We start from the raw sequence: 13988 nt of genomic DNA on the forward strand, positions 1-13988 counted from the left end.
CTAAAAAAGCATTTTACTGTAATCCAGCAACCTAGATAGCAGTGAGGCAAAGCATGAAGTTATTTGCTCAGTCCTTTGCGTTTTGCATCCGTTATTGGAGCAATGTTTTCAATACTGTTTTGAAGCCCCTATCAACAGAAGTCTGTTATTATGTAATACCTGCACATTGTCTGCTGCTTCATAACTAGGCAAGTAAGTAAATTAGTTTGTATTTTATGTACTCCAAAAGCTTTGCATTTCAAAGACAGTAGTTCACCAGTTTCTCAGTAAGCCTGGATGCTTATTTCCAGGGAGCAAAAGCAGGAATTATGCCTAGACAATGCAGTACTGAACCATAAACTTGTCCATATCAGATTATGTTTAAATTTTTAGTTTAATTAGTTTGCCAAAGAGCACTGCATTAAACAACAAAAAAAGTATATTCACAAAGGGTGAAAAAGACCGGGGGGAAAAAAAAACACTCTTGCAAATTCTGACTGCATTTTCACAGTGTCAAATTAGTGACAGTTGCACAGGAAAACAGATTGAGCTTCATGTTATAGCCATGGGAGATGCACAGGAACACGTGATACAGAATGTTATTCTAGTATGTGGGAACTTTGGTAAATACTCTCCTCTTTATATTCTAACTGTCCAGTGCAAATAAAGAAACAAAAAATAGAATAAAATTATCTTATCATCAGGCATCAGTTATAGAAACACCTTAGCTTTGTTTTCAGCATTAGCATTTGTAATGAGCATTCGTCCAGAACAACTGACAACCAAATACAGCAGCAAACCCAGTATTCCCTTGCATATATTTAAGACAAGGAAAAGTTGTTTTAATCGTGCATGCAGCAAATCCTGGACTAGTATTAAAATGGGCTATTTTGATATAGTGCAACACTTTGTGTTAAATTCAAAAAGAAGAAATAACCCATATATGTCAAGCTGACTAAAAGCTAGCATTTTGCCTTGAAAGTTTCACCTTAGTCTTGAACTGACTTCCCTTTAAAGTCAGCTCAATCTCTGGATTCTGCATGAATGCTTTAAATACCTTAGTGCAAGGTGGTAGAAACTGAGCTTTTTCTGATCATTAGGAAAAGTGATTGTGGACAATTCTAACATAAGTGCTTCTTTCTGCCATCATAAAATATGAATCAGAAATAATACCAGCAATCATCTTCCAGAAAAAAGCATGTAGCTAGAAAGGCTCCTAAATCCCGATGCGGTGGTTTTATAATCCCAAGTTTAATAAATTGCTGACCTCTAACACAGTGAGTAGGAAAAAAAGATCTTGAATGCTGTTGCTCTGTTAAGATTTGTGAAAGTTAAATAGAGATGAACAAAATCTCAAATTTGGTAGAAATATTTGCTTTTGGTTTCGTTTTTATCTAACTCACAAATGCCTTTTTTTTTTTTTTTTTTAAATTGTATTTAATATGTGGTAATTCTAGGTAGAGAACTGCTGCTTGTTTACAAAGCACTGTTCCATTCTAAGGTGTTCAAGTGATGTAAAATAATGGAAGAGTAATCCTTAAATAAAGCACATTTTCAGGAAAAAATTATGACAACTAACAACCACTAAGGACAAAGCAGCCTTCACTAATAAATGTTGAGGTTGTCTGGATTTACCTGGGCACAGAAAAGAAAATCTGTTTTTCCAGGATGCCCGGTATGGCTTTTCTGAGTTCCAGAAAACTCAAACTGTACTTGCTTAGACTGTAAGGTGCTGAAAATAAATGTTACTTTGGCCTTCCATTGTGCTATTGCTTTTGGCAAATAGCTGTTCTTATAAACCTTTGTTCTCTGGTGATAAACAGTCCAAAGACAAAAACACACTCATTTTCAGTGTCAGAGATCAAGGAAAGTTTGTCATTTTGACATAGCATCCCTTTGCAGGGGGTGAAGAGACACCTCCAGAGTGGGTTGGCAGCACCAGCAAGATGTTTTTTCAGGAGGGCAGTAGAGAAAATGAATATTTAAATTAGAACATTATTAAAATGTTGGGCCTTCAGCATTTTGTCAATATTTTGAAAGATGCAATATGGAAATGGTACATACTGCCTAAGAGATTTTCCTGCCCTCTTCATATCTACAGACCAATGTGAAAAGTACATTAGTATCAAATTTTCATGTTTCATTTTGAGATAGCTAGTAGGTAGAAAGTGGTAACTTAGCAAAGAGAACTTAAAATATATATACCAAAGTGTCTGATGCTATAAGTTTGTAGTACTTCATTTTCTCTGTGTAAGTAAAGATCTGGAATAGAAGTTCAGTGAAAGCTGTACTTGAGCTTTGCTAATTTACTTCTAAAAATACCCCACGAAGTCACTTTTCCAGCACTAGAATAGGTAATGCTGAACTGAGAAAGTTTCTGTAAGTAATACCTGCATTCTTACAGTGTCTCAGAACTCCGCTGTAGAATTTCAAATTGCTAAGATATTGGGCTTAGGAAACATTTCTAAATAATTCTTCTTTCTAAAGCCTTTTCCAGCACTGTGATGCATGTGCACTCAGCACGCTTTAATCACGTTTGATGTGCAGCCCAATTCAACAAGTTCATGTTTTTGATGAATTTATCAGTCACCGTAGTGGGGGGGGGGGGGAAAAAAAACAAAACAACAAAAAAAAAAAACACCAAAGCTACAAAGCAAATGTATGCAACATTAATTAAAGAATGCCAAAAAATTGACTGACTTAACCCATAAATTTGACTAAAGACTGAAGCATCTGCCATCTTTACCGCTTTTTTTTTTCCCCCCCAAGGTTTCCATACATAGCAGAAATGCCTGAGCTGCATCTGAAGCAGTCCTGAGACTGGCTCCTTTTCATCACCTAGGGGTGTTAAGATTGCTCCAACATACCAGTAGGAATTCTAAGTGGTAAACTGCAGTGAAGCAAGATCTTCATATATAATGTGTGCTAGAGGGACGCATTCTGGGATCGATGTGGTACATGAGTCAAGCTCCTAAGGTACCATTACACTTACCTTCTTTGGTGTTGTGATTATGTCCATCTTAGTGGAAAGACACGTGCAACAGTTTATAGAACAAAGGCTTAAATCTTAATTAAAAATAGAATAACTTAGAGTTTAAAGACTCACTGCAGTATGCCATATATTGTAGTATAGAAATTCTTCAGCAAAACCTCAGTATGAAGATTACAAAATTCCAGATGCAGTCAATGTAGTAGGAATCTATTAACTTTCTGGCTCTCTTCATTAACTGAGATTCTAAATATACATATATGACAGAAACTAAGGGTTGTAACCTGACCATTAGCATTTGGCATCTTCCTGCTTGAAAGCACAGTCACTGGAAGGATCAGAAGAGATTGGCAAAGAACTAACACACAGAGCAAAGAGAGAGAGTAAGAGAGCATATCTTCCTCAAACCACAGGAGCAAAAAGCAGTTAGAGTACCTTTAATTGGGAGAGAAGCATAAGTTCCTCATAAGAAACTGTGCTTCTATGCAATTAAGAGATATAATGCTGCAGTATGTGTGTATTTTCCCCTTCAGTGGTGCAGAGCTGCACATGCCCAGGAAGTACTTTGCTGTTGAGTAGTGCAGACAGATTAGATGTCAGATTTCGCTATAGGTGGAATCTTTATTAGAGGTCACAGCTTTAATTCTCTCCTGTTGTCCTGTAACCATGCGCGTAAGAAATCACCATCAGCCTTTACCACAAAACAAACACCAGAAGTGCACCCAGCACATGAACCTTCTCTTTCTCTCCCTGTTCTTACAATGTTCACACGAAAAGAAGAGCAATAAAATCTCACAATAACAGCACTATCTGCTCTGAACAAAACTAATTCTTTATCTAAATATAAGCAAATTTTCTGCTTTCTCCATTTATAGAAAGATAAGGAAAAATATAAGACTATACTTTAAATGTTTCAGAACCCAAATACCAATGCAGGAAAAAGTATACATGCAGCAGAATGCTCCACGGCATTGCTCTACAGCACAAAATAAAGCCATTTACTGCCTAATGACCCATTCCTTCCTGAATGATCCTCTTTAACTGAACTTGAAATTGTAAACACATAATCTGTAACTTCTCTGTGTGTATATAATATAGAAGGATACAATATAAACATATGCAAATTAAAATTATAGTCAAACTGTTCATAATGGGACACATCAAAGCACAACAAAGATCTGCATCTGTATAACAGAAGACTGAGAAATAAAGTGCCTAGGATTCCAGAAGCCCTTGAAATGTCACCATATTTCCTCTGAAGCTCCAAGGTATAGTTTTACTTTATCTTGAACAAATAAATAATAGCAAATACAAAACAATTATTTAAAACGTAATAGTTTTCCTCTCAAATTTCCATTACAGAAAAAAAAAAAAAAAGAGGAAATTGAAAACTAGGTACAACTTTATGCTCTGTAGCAATGTATTTAACTATTTTACTAGTGACAATGATAATGAGATGACCACTAGGTGATACCCCAATGGGAACACTTCCTTTTTGGGTGTTGCAGGTGTATGATGCATCTTGTTAAAACTTGCTGTAAGCTTAGCCATTTTTTTTTATTATTTTTTTTTTAATATTAAAATAAAGCAAGAATAAGGAATAGGTTGATGAGCTTAATAAAAACATCAGTTAGACAAAGATTCGAAACAGTCAACCACGACAACAAGGTTAAAAACAAAGACTAACTCTTTTTTTTCTCAACAAAATAGTTTTCTGTAAGCATTGCACTTTCTGCACCAGGAAATCTAGGTATTTCTGATTCTGAGATAAATCATTTCTAAGTTGCCAGAACCTGTTACTGCATATTCATATTTGACATCCACCAATATCATTTCATAATAAATCATTTTAGTGCGAGCATTCCAGATATTAATGTAGTTATAAAGCAACTTACGTAAATTATTTGGAGGAGGTCTTGTCTCCATGTTTTCATAATGTTGCACGTGTACTACAATGTTGAGATCTCTTTCCATATGATCTGTTGTACAAGGACCTTGTGGTCGCATCACATCAGCGAGAGCCCTGAAAAACAAACAAAATTTCAGAATAAGCCTGTTGCAAAATGTCTTTATTTGCAATACAGTCCAGGTGTGTTGTTTCTGTTTGGGATAGTCTACCATAGTGTCTACTGGAGAAACTGTTCCTATTCACAGAAAAATCAGGAACTCAAATTCATCATGAGACTTCACTAAGACTCAGTTCTTCAGCTGTCTTTGCTCTATGAGAACACAATTTACACTTTTTGAGACTTGCAGAGTTCATCCATTGCCTGTGCTCAGTGACAGGGCCTTTGCAGTCAAACTGAGCAGGTCTGTCAGAGTCAACTCTTAAACATGCAGCTGCACAGGGCACCACACAGTGCAGTGGCCTCCACCATTTTCAATGAAAAATGTTACCAAAGATGAAAGGTTTTGATTTTCTTGTAGCAATCCAGTAGGCACAGCACCATCCACAAGCAGGTTTTTAAGTTTTCTCCATTCAAAAGGCAGCTGAAAACATCTTTTCTCACTTCTATGAGAGTGACCTCATCATTACAGCAGAGCAAAGCTGGCACGGTAACATTGCTGGAAAAAGGATGAAAGCTTTACAGCAGCAGAGAGCAGGCAGAAGGAGTCCTCACAGGATGGCCAGGCCCAACCTGAAGCTGGTCGTGGGGGTTTTCTGCAGGCAGTAATTTTGTGTAACACAGAGGCTCATCCCATGTTTGTGTAGTTTCTATGACTGGTTCCCTGTCAAACAACCTGCCCAGTGTGAATCACGTAGGTAAGAACGCACACGTTTTAAGTTCTGAAAATCTCAGCGCGGCAATATCTCCCCCTCTGATTCTGGGCCATGGAGTTTCACCGTTGACTTCACTAGGAGCAGGATGAGCCCCTGGGTGCGCATCACAGCATCACCCGCTGAACCACTGTGCCCCAGAAATAACCGGCCCACCTGCAGAAACCATTCCTCTTGGCATCAGAAACGCTCACTGGGTCTTATCAGTGCCACGCAAGCCAGTACATCACTGATCATTATTTGCATCCTCCATTTATCTTACTGGTGTTAATTTTTAGATGCCTTCAGCTACTTTTTGAAGGGAATGAACGCATCTTCCAAGCACTGTGTCTACTTGAATTTTCTGCCAGATTATACAGTGTCCCAGACAGTGCATCAAGTTTATAAACAAATAAATAAATGTAAACATGCTCACTGGTGAACGTCACTACAAGTATCATCCAGCTCATGCGCTGTGCTACATTGCATGATGATTTCTTGATCAAGGAGCACCGTCCTTTTAAATATTAAATAGCTGTTTCACTTAAGATACAAAGAGGAATTCTGAGATAAATCTTGCTCAGATTGCAGGCACGCTGATGAATGGTACTGATGTTTCCATCTGTTTAGGGCTAGCATCATGTTATTAAATGCTACAGTTGTGATCAACATGTTACAGAATATTCTCTAAATGCTGTGAAAGGTCAGAAGGTAGTAACAAAATGATTAATGGTATCAGAGCAGTGCCTCCACTTGTAATGGTATCAGAGCAATGCTTCCATTTGAAGCAATGCTTATACAGCAGAAATTGCAGAACTGGCCTATGTAGCAGAAAAATAAAAATCACTAGGAGAGATCTCACAAAGGTATGTAGAAAAAGATGCTAAAATAAAGCACTATATTGCAAAAGACGGTTTAGAATAACAGGAACCAAAACTATCAATATCTAGTCAATTCTAGTCAATTGCCCCTCACTACAGGAAAGACATTGAGGTCCTGGAGCCTGTCCAAAGAAGGACAACGAAACTGGTGAGGGGTCTGGAGCACAAGTCTTATGAGGAGAGGCTGAGGGAGCTGGGATCGTTCAGCGTGGAGAAGAGGAGGCTCAGGGGAGACCTCACTGCACTCTGCAACCTCCTGAAGAGAGGTTGTGGCGAAGAGGGATTTGGCCTCTTCTCCCAGGCAATGAGCAGCACACGGGGCAATGGCTGCAAGTTGTATCAGAGGAGGTTTAGGTAGGCCATAAGGAAGAACTTCTTCTCTCAGAGAGTGGTCAGGCACTGCAATGGCTGCCCAGGGAGGTGGTGGAGTCGCCGTCCCTGGCAGTGTTCAAGAGGCGCCTGGACGACGTGCAGTGTGATGTGGGTTAGTGCTGGTGGTGGCAGTGGTGATGAGGAGACGGTTGGACTCGATGATCTTATAGATCCTTTCCAACCTTGTGATTCTATGATTCTATGGATTCATGCAATATTTATTTTTTTTCCAGAGGCAGATGGACACATTTCTGGGAAAGAAGCACCAAAGTTCCTTCATCACAGGACTTAAAATTGTGTGAACCTGTAATACATAGTGTAGCATTTCCCAGCCTTGCAAGAACAGGTTTTCTGAAATGTCTTCCTCATTGCCCTTAATATGATGTTGAACATTGTTAACTATAGACTTTAAATGGCAGCAGATTAACTACTGACTGACTGTGAAAATGCCAGCTGAGTTTTCTACCTCTTTAGTGTGGCTTTTTTTTCAGTCAGGTTTTAAGGAATTAGCTGTGCAAATACGTCAAGGAAAAAGGAACTTCTCGTCAAGTTCTATTTTTAATGATTTTGAATGACACAGCACCTATGTTTGTACTGTACTAGCCAAAGTTATACAGTCTTCCCAGGGCAAAATAGCTCATATAACAAAAGGCTTGTCCTTATCTTCCACTGATGTCAGGGAGAGTTAAAAATGTGTGGCAGCTCATGTTACTGAAGCACAAAAGCAATGCAGTTACCTGCATTTTTTTTCCTAGGGATTTGCCTATATAGAGTTTTGTGCATACAGAGTACACAGCAGCATTCTTGAATGAATGCTTGCTTCAAAAAATACTGCATAGGCCAACAGACTTTGTGCATTTCTCACCTGAATATCATCATACAAAAAGTGATACTTATGTGTGGAGGGACTTGATTCACACCACTGCTATACATAATAATTTTTTAAGGAAATGTAAAACATAGTGATATCTAAGTGCTACATATTGATACACTGACATTGACTGCAGTTTTACTGAAGTGGAAGAACATTACCTAAACATGGCCCAGAGCTATCCAACTGTCACAAAACTCTGTGATTTCTTCTGCAATAAGATTTCTCTTTGGGTATATAATACTATTTTCAGATGTTACAAAGCACGTGGAGCCAGGCATTTCCCTTATGGCTATAAGCCTGAAGAAGCTGAAACACAAGTTATTTCATGAAGGTCAGTTGTTAAATTTTGCCTCCAAAACTGGGTCTAAATCCATAAGGGAAATAATTTCACATGTAGGATTCAGCATTTTGGCAAGTCAGACTATTGTTGGCCCTAGGCATATGCCTTCCAAATAATCAACAGAAGACTTGACTTAGGAGCTTAGCACATTGAGAAGGATAAAAGAAGAGATCAGATGGTTCATAATGTTCGGAAAGCTGCTATCAGCTATACAATCAGCTATACTATCATACTATCATACTATCATACTATCAGCTATTGGCTATCAGAAGCACTGCTTGAAAAAAAAAAAAAACCAAAAAAAAAGACAACAGGAGCTAGGAGTAGGAGTGTAAATATTGTTCGTTCAGTTCCAGGTTTGTTTGCACATTCTCCATGAGGATTAGAGAAGAAGACAAAGGTGTAGTTTTGTTTACAGAAAGATCTCCTCCATGGAAAAGAAGTAAAGGTTTTGCTTATTCTACACATTTTCAAGAATTCATCATTTTACAGAGCCTGAAAGTCTCACTGATGCAAGTCTTAAGCAGCAAGCACGCGCTGCCCTCCTAAACAGCAGGGCTTCGAGGTCTGCTTCAGGAGGCAGATTGCTTCTCTTCTCCTTTTAGGCATGATACTGCCACACGCAATCCCTCTGCCACATCTGATAACATACACCATCTTATTCTTTTGAAAGGCATTTAGGTAAAGGAAGAGTTGCTCTACTTGGACACTACTATTGCTGCTTGGTTCCTGAACACAGTAGCTGAGGGAACATTTATCTCCTTGTAATATCAACTAACAAATTTAAAAGGGAAAATGATATAAACAGTGCATTATCATATGATGTCTAAAGGGAAATACATGATGCAGAGTTAATACCATACTTAATTCTCCACTTTCATCTTCTATATTCACAGTTCCATGCCAACAGTAGGAGTGTTTTATTTAAAAGCAAAGGAAAGAAATTGTCAATAGTTTCATATTTGGCATTTTTTCTTAAAAGAAAAGTAAGCAACTTCTTTGTGCTAAATAGCCTTGTCCACTAAGTTTTCTTGTGGGGTTTTTTGTCTGTTTGTTTTTGCTGTGGGTACAACTACATTTCCCCACTGTTCTTTCATTGTGAAATATTTCAGGAAAATTCATATGAAATGAATAGTGTTTGTGGTTTGTTTTGGTATAGAAGTAAACAAAATATAATGAAAGGCTATAGAAACTAAGCTCACCAACTCTGAGAAGTTTTCTCTGCTCTAACATACACAAGTGTCTTACTTCAGCAGCAGATCCACTGACCTCAAGATGAAATGATGCAAGGAATTACTAAGTATGGCACAGACCTGCTCCCTGTTTACAAGTCAACATTCTTATTCTCCCGTGCAGGTCTCTGTGTTTCTAAATAGTAAATAGAAAAATGGCATTACGTAATTTACACCAGTTGTATCCTGTTCCCTTAAAAAAAATCAGCTCTTATAAAAAAGTCAGCTTACATCATCCATCACCTTATCTGATAAGCACTACTAGCCTTTACTTAGGTGAATTTGTTCATAAGAATTGAGAGAATTCCACTATTTCCTGTACCTGTAGGTAAGGGAGGGAAAAGATACAATCTTAGCAAGGAAATAGATATCAAATCAGTTTCTGTATGCATGTTTTTTGTTGCCAGCCAAAATGGAATAGCACTTACACTTCTGAATGGGCCTACCTAACACTGTCAGTGCATTACATTTTTGCTTATTAATAAGATTTGGTACAGAAAAAAAGCATAAGGGGTGCTAGTTTTGATTTGGGTTTGTTCTGCATGTTTTTTTTAGTTGTAGAAATTAGTATTACAAAAGAAGGTGAATGCAAATACAGACTAGATATTATTTTAATTGCTGGTACTATTAACTATTTAAACTGATAAATTATTGCTTAAGTACTGCAACTTCTTTTTCAGAGTATTAGTAGTGTAAAATGAGGATGGAATGTTTTAGTTAAACACGCATGGGAGGATAAAAGAATACTTCAGTTCTTCACTCAATGAAAGATTTTTAGATTGCCCAAAGGATTTACAAATCAATTCCTTTTACAAGTAATGCTATACCAGACCCACCCCACACAACTGTAATAGGAGTGTGAGAACTTTTGGGGAGGGAAAAAAAAAAAAAAAGCTGTAGTACTGCTTCATCAGAAGATGACTAGCTATTATGTGCAGTGAGTGGGTGACTGTTTTTCCATGTGATCATGACTTTCCCAGTTGCTATAATCCTGATTTGAATGTTTTCACAGCGAGGAAGGTACAAGATCTCAGACAGTGTTAAGTAATTAGGATAACACATGACCTTTCCAAGAACCACTTCAGAAACCTAATCTTTATGCACACATGACAGGGATCTCAGAATATTTTCTTGTCCCTCGTAATACTGTTTCCCAGAATATCAGAAGATAGAATATCATTTCAGAATACTTAACACCTGTACTTTAGATAGCAAATACAAAGAGCTTCTTCAGCAAGTATTTCTGTTAGTAGAAGTTGGATCTGTTTAAGCCAGGTATAAGCAGGGATGGCTACACCATTGCTTTGTCCTGCTTTTTGTTACAAGCTTTGACTTATTGCCTGCACAAAGACATCACAGAAATAGACTGAAGCATATGACAGCTTTTCACAAACAAGCTTCAGCCCCTTAGTTTAAGGGTCAGAGTGAAAAAATAAAGTGGGATCCACGTTATTATTTATATTTATTTTGACTCAGTTTTGCAGTCAGAATATTCAAAATGTCTAAAGGATTAATATACCTTGCTCAAAGAAAACTGGCTTTGCAGAATTGCCACTGACACACAGTATTGAGTTGACTAAAATTTGTGATGTTTTGTTCTCAGTAGTATCCATATCAGCCAGTTCATAAATAGCAAATAACTTAGCGAACAGACAATTCCTTTGCAGGAGTTTTTGGTGGCTTTTTCCTGTACATTCCATGATAAGCTGCCGCGATACGGCTCCAGGTGTTGAGTTGATTTCTTGAGCTACATTTCAAAGACTTTTCATCTAAGCTTTAAAGATTGTGAACTACATCATCACCAGGGCAAGGGGAATCTTTCTGCCTCACTGCATGCCCAGTAGAAGGCATCCTTTTAATTGCACTGCATTTCTAAAGTTGCCCAAGACATTGGAGTTAATTTAGGCTCTTTAACAGAGAGATACCCTTTTTTTAATGCCTTCCCTCCCCCCCCTCCTCTGCTTTACTTTCATGTGCTTGGGATTAGCATAAAAAAAATCAGATAGACTGCAAACTTGGCACACGTGTTATGCCTTGATTTTGAACTGCTGTGACCATCCTGGTTTGGAATACGTTGTTTAAGACACTGGGCTCTGTCCTAAGCTGCCCACTTGCCTGTCCACCACTAGGCAGCCTGTATCTGGAGTAGACAGCACACAGCATGCCTAACTCTAGGTGGGGGAGATTCTCTTCGGTGTAACTCAGCCATTACACAGTGGATACAGAGTATAACACATTTATGGATGACAAGATCTTCATATTCTGTGTTAAAATTCTCAACGGTAACTGAAAAAACATTAAGCAATTCTACAATAGCATTTCCTTTTTGTCTCCCTCTTCCCTTCTACCCTGGCTCATTTTCACAGCTCAGATATTTTACAAATAGCTCACACGCTTTCAAAGGCTGGGGGAGTAGGGAAGGTCCTGCCAAAACCATTTTGCAGCTGGAAAGGGAGAGCGAGATGACATTTGTTTACATCTTCAGTTGAGAAGATAAAAACATTTTCCAGGCTTCAAAACAGTTGGAAGAGAGAACCTACCAGGCTTTCTATAATTCACTGTTTCTGGTTTCAGAATTTTTTCTTTTCCTATTCAACTACAGTGTACGTAGAAAGACTTGCTGGATATTACTGGGGAGTATGTCCAATGCTGCAGATAAAAACTGACTGCTCTGTGTGCACACTACCCTATTAATTTCTATTCTTCTTCAGTATGCATGCACTATGATAACCTCGGCTTGGGGAACCATAGAAGCCCTGCTCTCTGAAGTTGGTCTCAGTTACCTTGCAGGGGAATAAAGCCCGCCTGCCTGGGTAGACATATTGTTTAGGAACTCGTGGGCTTTTTTTTTTTTTTTTTTTTTTTTTTTTGGAGAGGAGCGATGGAGGAAGGGACCCCGCACGCAACACTCAACCTTACCTGGACATGTGCTCCCGCTGAGGTCTGTGTGCCTTTTCCAGCCCTAGTTTGGTGAAGATTCCCACCAGCACCATAACTGCCACAACCCCACAGATAATGTAGACGATGAGGTTGGTTTTATCCCTGGTGGGGTCGTGCAGAGGGTCATCTATGCGGGAAGGAGGCTTCCCAGTGTTCATCCACAGCGGCGTCTCGTAGTTCGTGCAGGTGCTTTGATCCAGCCTTGTCTTCTTAAACTTGCAGCAAAATCTGAAGCCACAAGTGCCGCAGCAGAAGATGAACTCCCCCGAGCTGCAGTTAAAGGGAGGGTCCCACTGCCCCATCACGTCGAAGTAGCCCCTGCAGAAGTCCGGGGTGGGAGGTGGCTCGGAGGGGTCCGGTTGTTCCCCAAGGCTGGAGCGGTTTCCTCCCGAGAGCACCACGAAACTCCCCAGCTGCTGGCCGGCTTTCTCCTGAGCCCGACAAACCAGCGTAAGCAAGTCCGCCACCAAGTAACCGAAGAGCAGCCGAACGAAACCTTCCATTCCGCCTCTCAGCCCCGGCTCAGCACCGCCGCCGCCGCTCGACTTGCTGGAAGCTGCGCCGCGCCGGGAGCTGGACATAAAGGGCTCGGTCAACGGCCGGGCGCGCCTCAGCCGCGTTCGCCTTCAGCGCTACGGACGGCCCCGCGCGGGCCGCAGCCTCGCGCCTCCCTGCGCCGGAGGAGCCGAGCGAGCGGCACTTGTGGAGCGGGGAGCGCGGAGAGGGAGCACGCGGGAGGAGAAGGAGGAGGAGTGCGGGGGGCGGAGGTGCGGCGGCGGCGCGGGGCAGCGCGGAAGAGCGGGCTGGGAGCGGGGCGTGGGGCGGGAGCGCCGGGGCGAGGGCGCCGCAGGGGAGGGAAGGACCGGAGCGGGGCCGCCTCGCGCCGCCTGGCGCCCGCCTTCCGCTCCCCCGCCGAGCCCGGCGCGGCCCGTCGCGCGACTCCCTCAGCCGGCGCCCGCAGAGCCCCTGCCCGGAGCCCGGCGAGCCGAGGGGCAGCATCCAGCCGGCGGGGGAAGGCTGCCCCGCGGCGGAGCGTGAGGGCGAGGCGGCCCCGCCGGCCCAGCCTAGGCACCGAGGCGCCGGCGGACGCCCGAACGCCGAGCGCGGCCCCTTTCCCCGGGCACCGCTCTGCAGAGCCGCCCGTTCCCGCGCAGCCCTCCCCCGCGGGGCTTTACTCGCGCCCAGCAGCCCCTCAAGGCGCCCGTCCCCCGCCGCGGATTCCTTACATAAGAGACTAACCGCTTAGGTGGGCGCTCCCCACAGGTGCGTCTTCGAAAGCGCGGCAGCGCCTCCTCTCCCCGTCCTGCGCGCCGCTCCGGGGTAACGGCCGGACGGGGCGGGGGGCGGCGCGGCGCGGCTGCGGTCTCGCGCCCCCCTGCAGCGCGCGGGCTCCAGGCCCAGGTGCGCGCCGGAGTGCGAGGAGCGCTCCGCTATGCGCGCGCTTGGCGGTGCGGCTGGAGCTTCGCTCACCTGCGAGGGGCGGGCGGGTCCCGGCAGGGCGCCGCGCACGGGGCCGCGTCTCCGCTAAAGCGCGGGCATGGGCGCGCGCTGCCCTCAGGTAGCGCGTTACCCGTGCTGCGCGGCTTGCGGCGGGGCTGTGCGTGTGGCTGCTAAACGTGAGCT

General features: G+C 42.1%; 1 protein-coding gene and 1 long non-coding RNA gene across 2 annotated transcripts in view; one reads left to right on the top strand and one right to left on the bottom strand.

The window, feature by feature from the left end:
• Positions 1 to 13196, bottom strand: part of SHISA9 (shisa family member 9) — a 154453-nt gene extending 141257 nt beyond the window's left edge. The window contains exons 1-2 of the mRNA XM_052679480.1: positions 12345 to 13196; positions 4864 to 4991 (exon numbers count right to left, since the gene is read on the bottom strand). Of these exons, the coding sequence (XP_052535440.1) occupies positions 4864 to 4991; positions 12345 to 12946 (730 nt within the window). The 5' untranslated portion in view covers positions 12947 to 13196. The remainder of the gene's footprint in view (positions 1 to 4863; positions 4992 to 12344) is intronic.
• LOC128078862 (uncharacterized) overlaps positions 1 to 13988 on the top strand; it is a 129731-nt gene that overhangs the window by 62812 nt on the left and 52931 nt on the right. The window lies entirely within an intron of this gene.

The sequence above is a fragment of the Tympanuchus pallidicinctus genome, unplaced genomic scaffold, assembly GCF_026119805.1.
Source record: "Tympanuchus pallidicinctus isolate F22 unplaced genomic scaffold, pur_lepc_1.0 scaffold18, whole genome shotgun sequence".
NCBI lineage: Eukaryota > Metazoa > Chordata > Aves > Galliformes > Phasianidae > Tympanuchus > Tympanuchus pallidicinctus.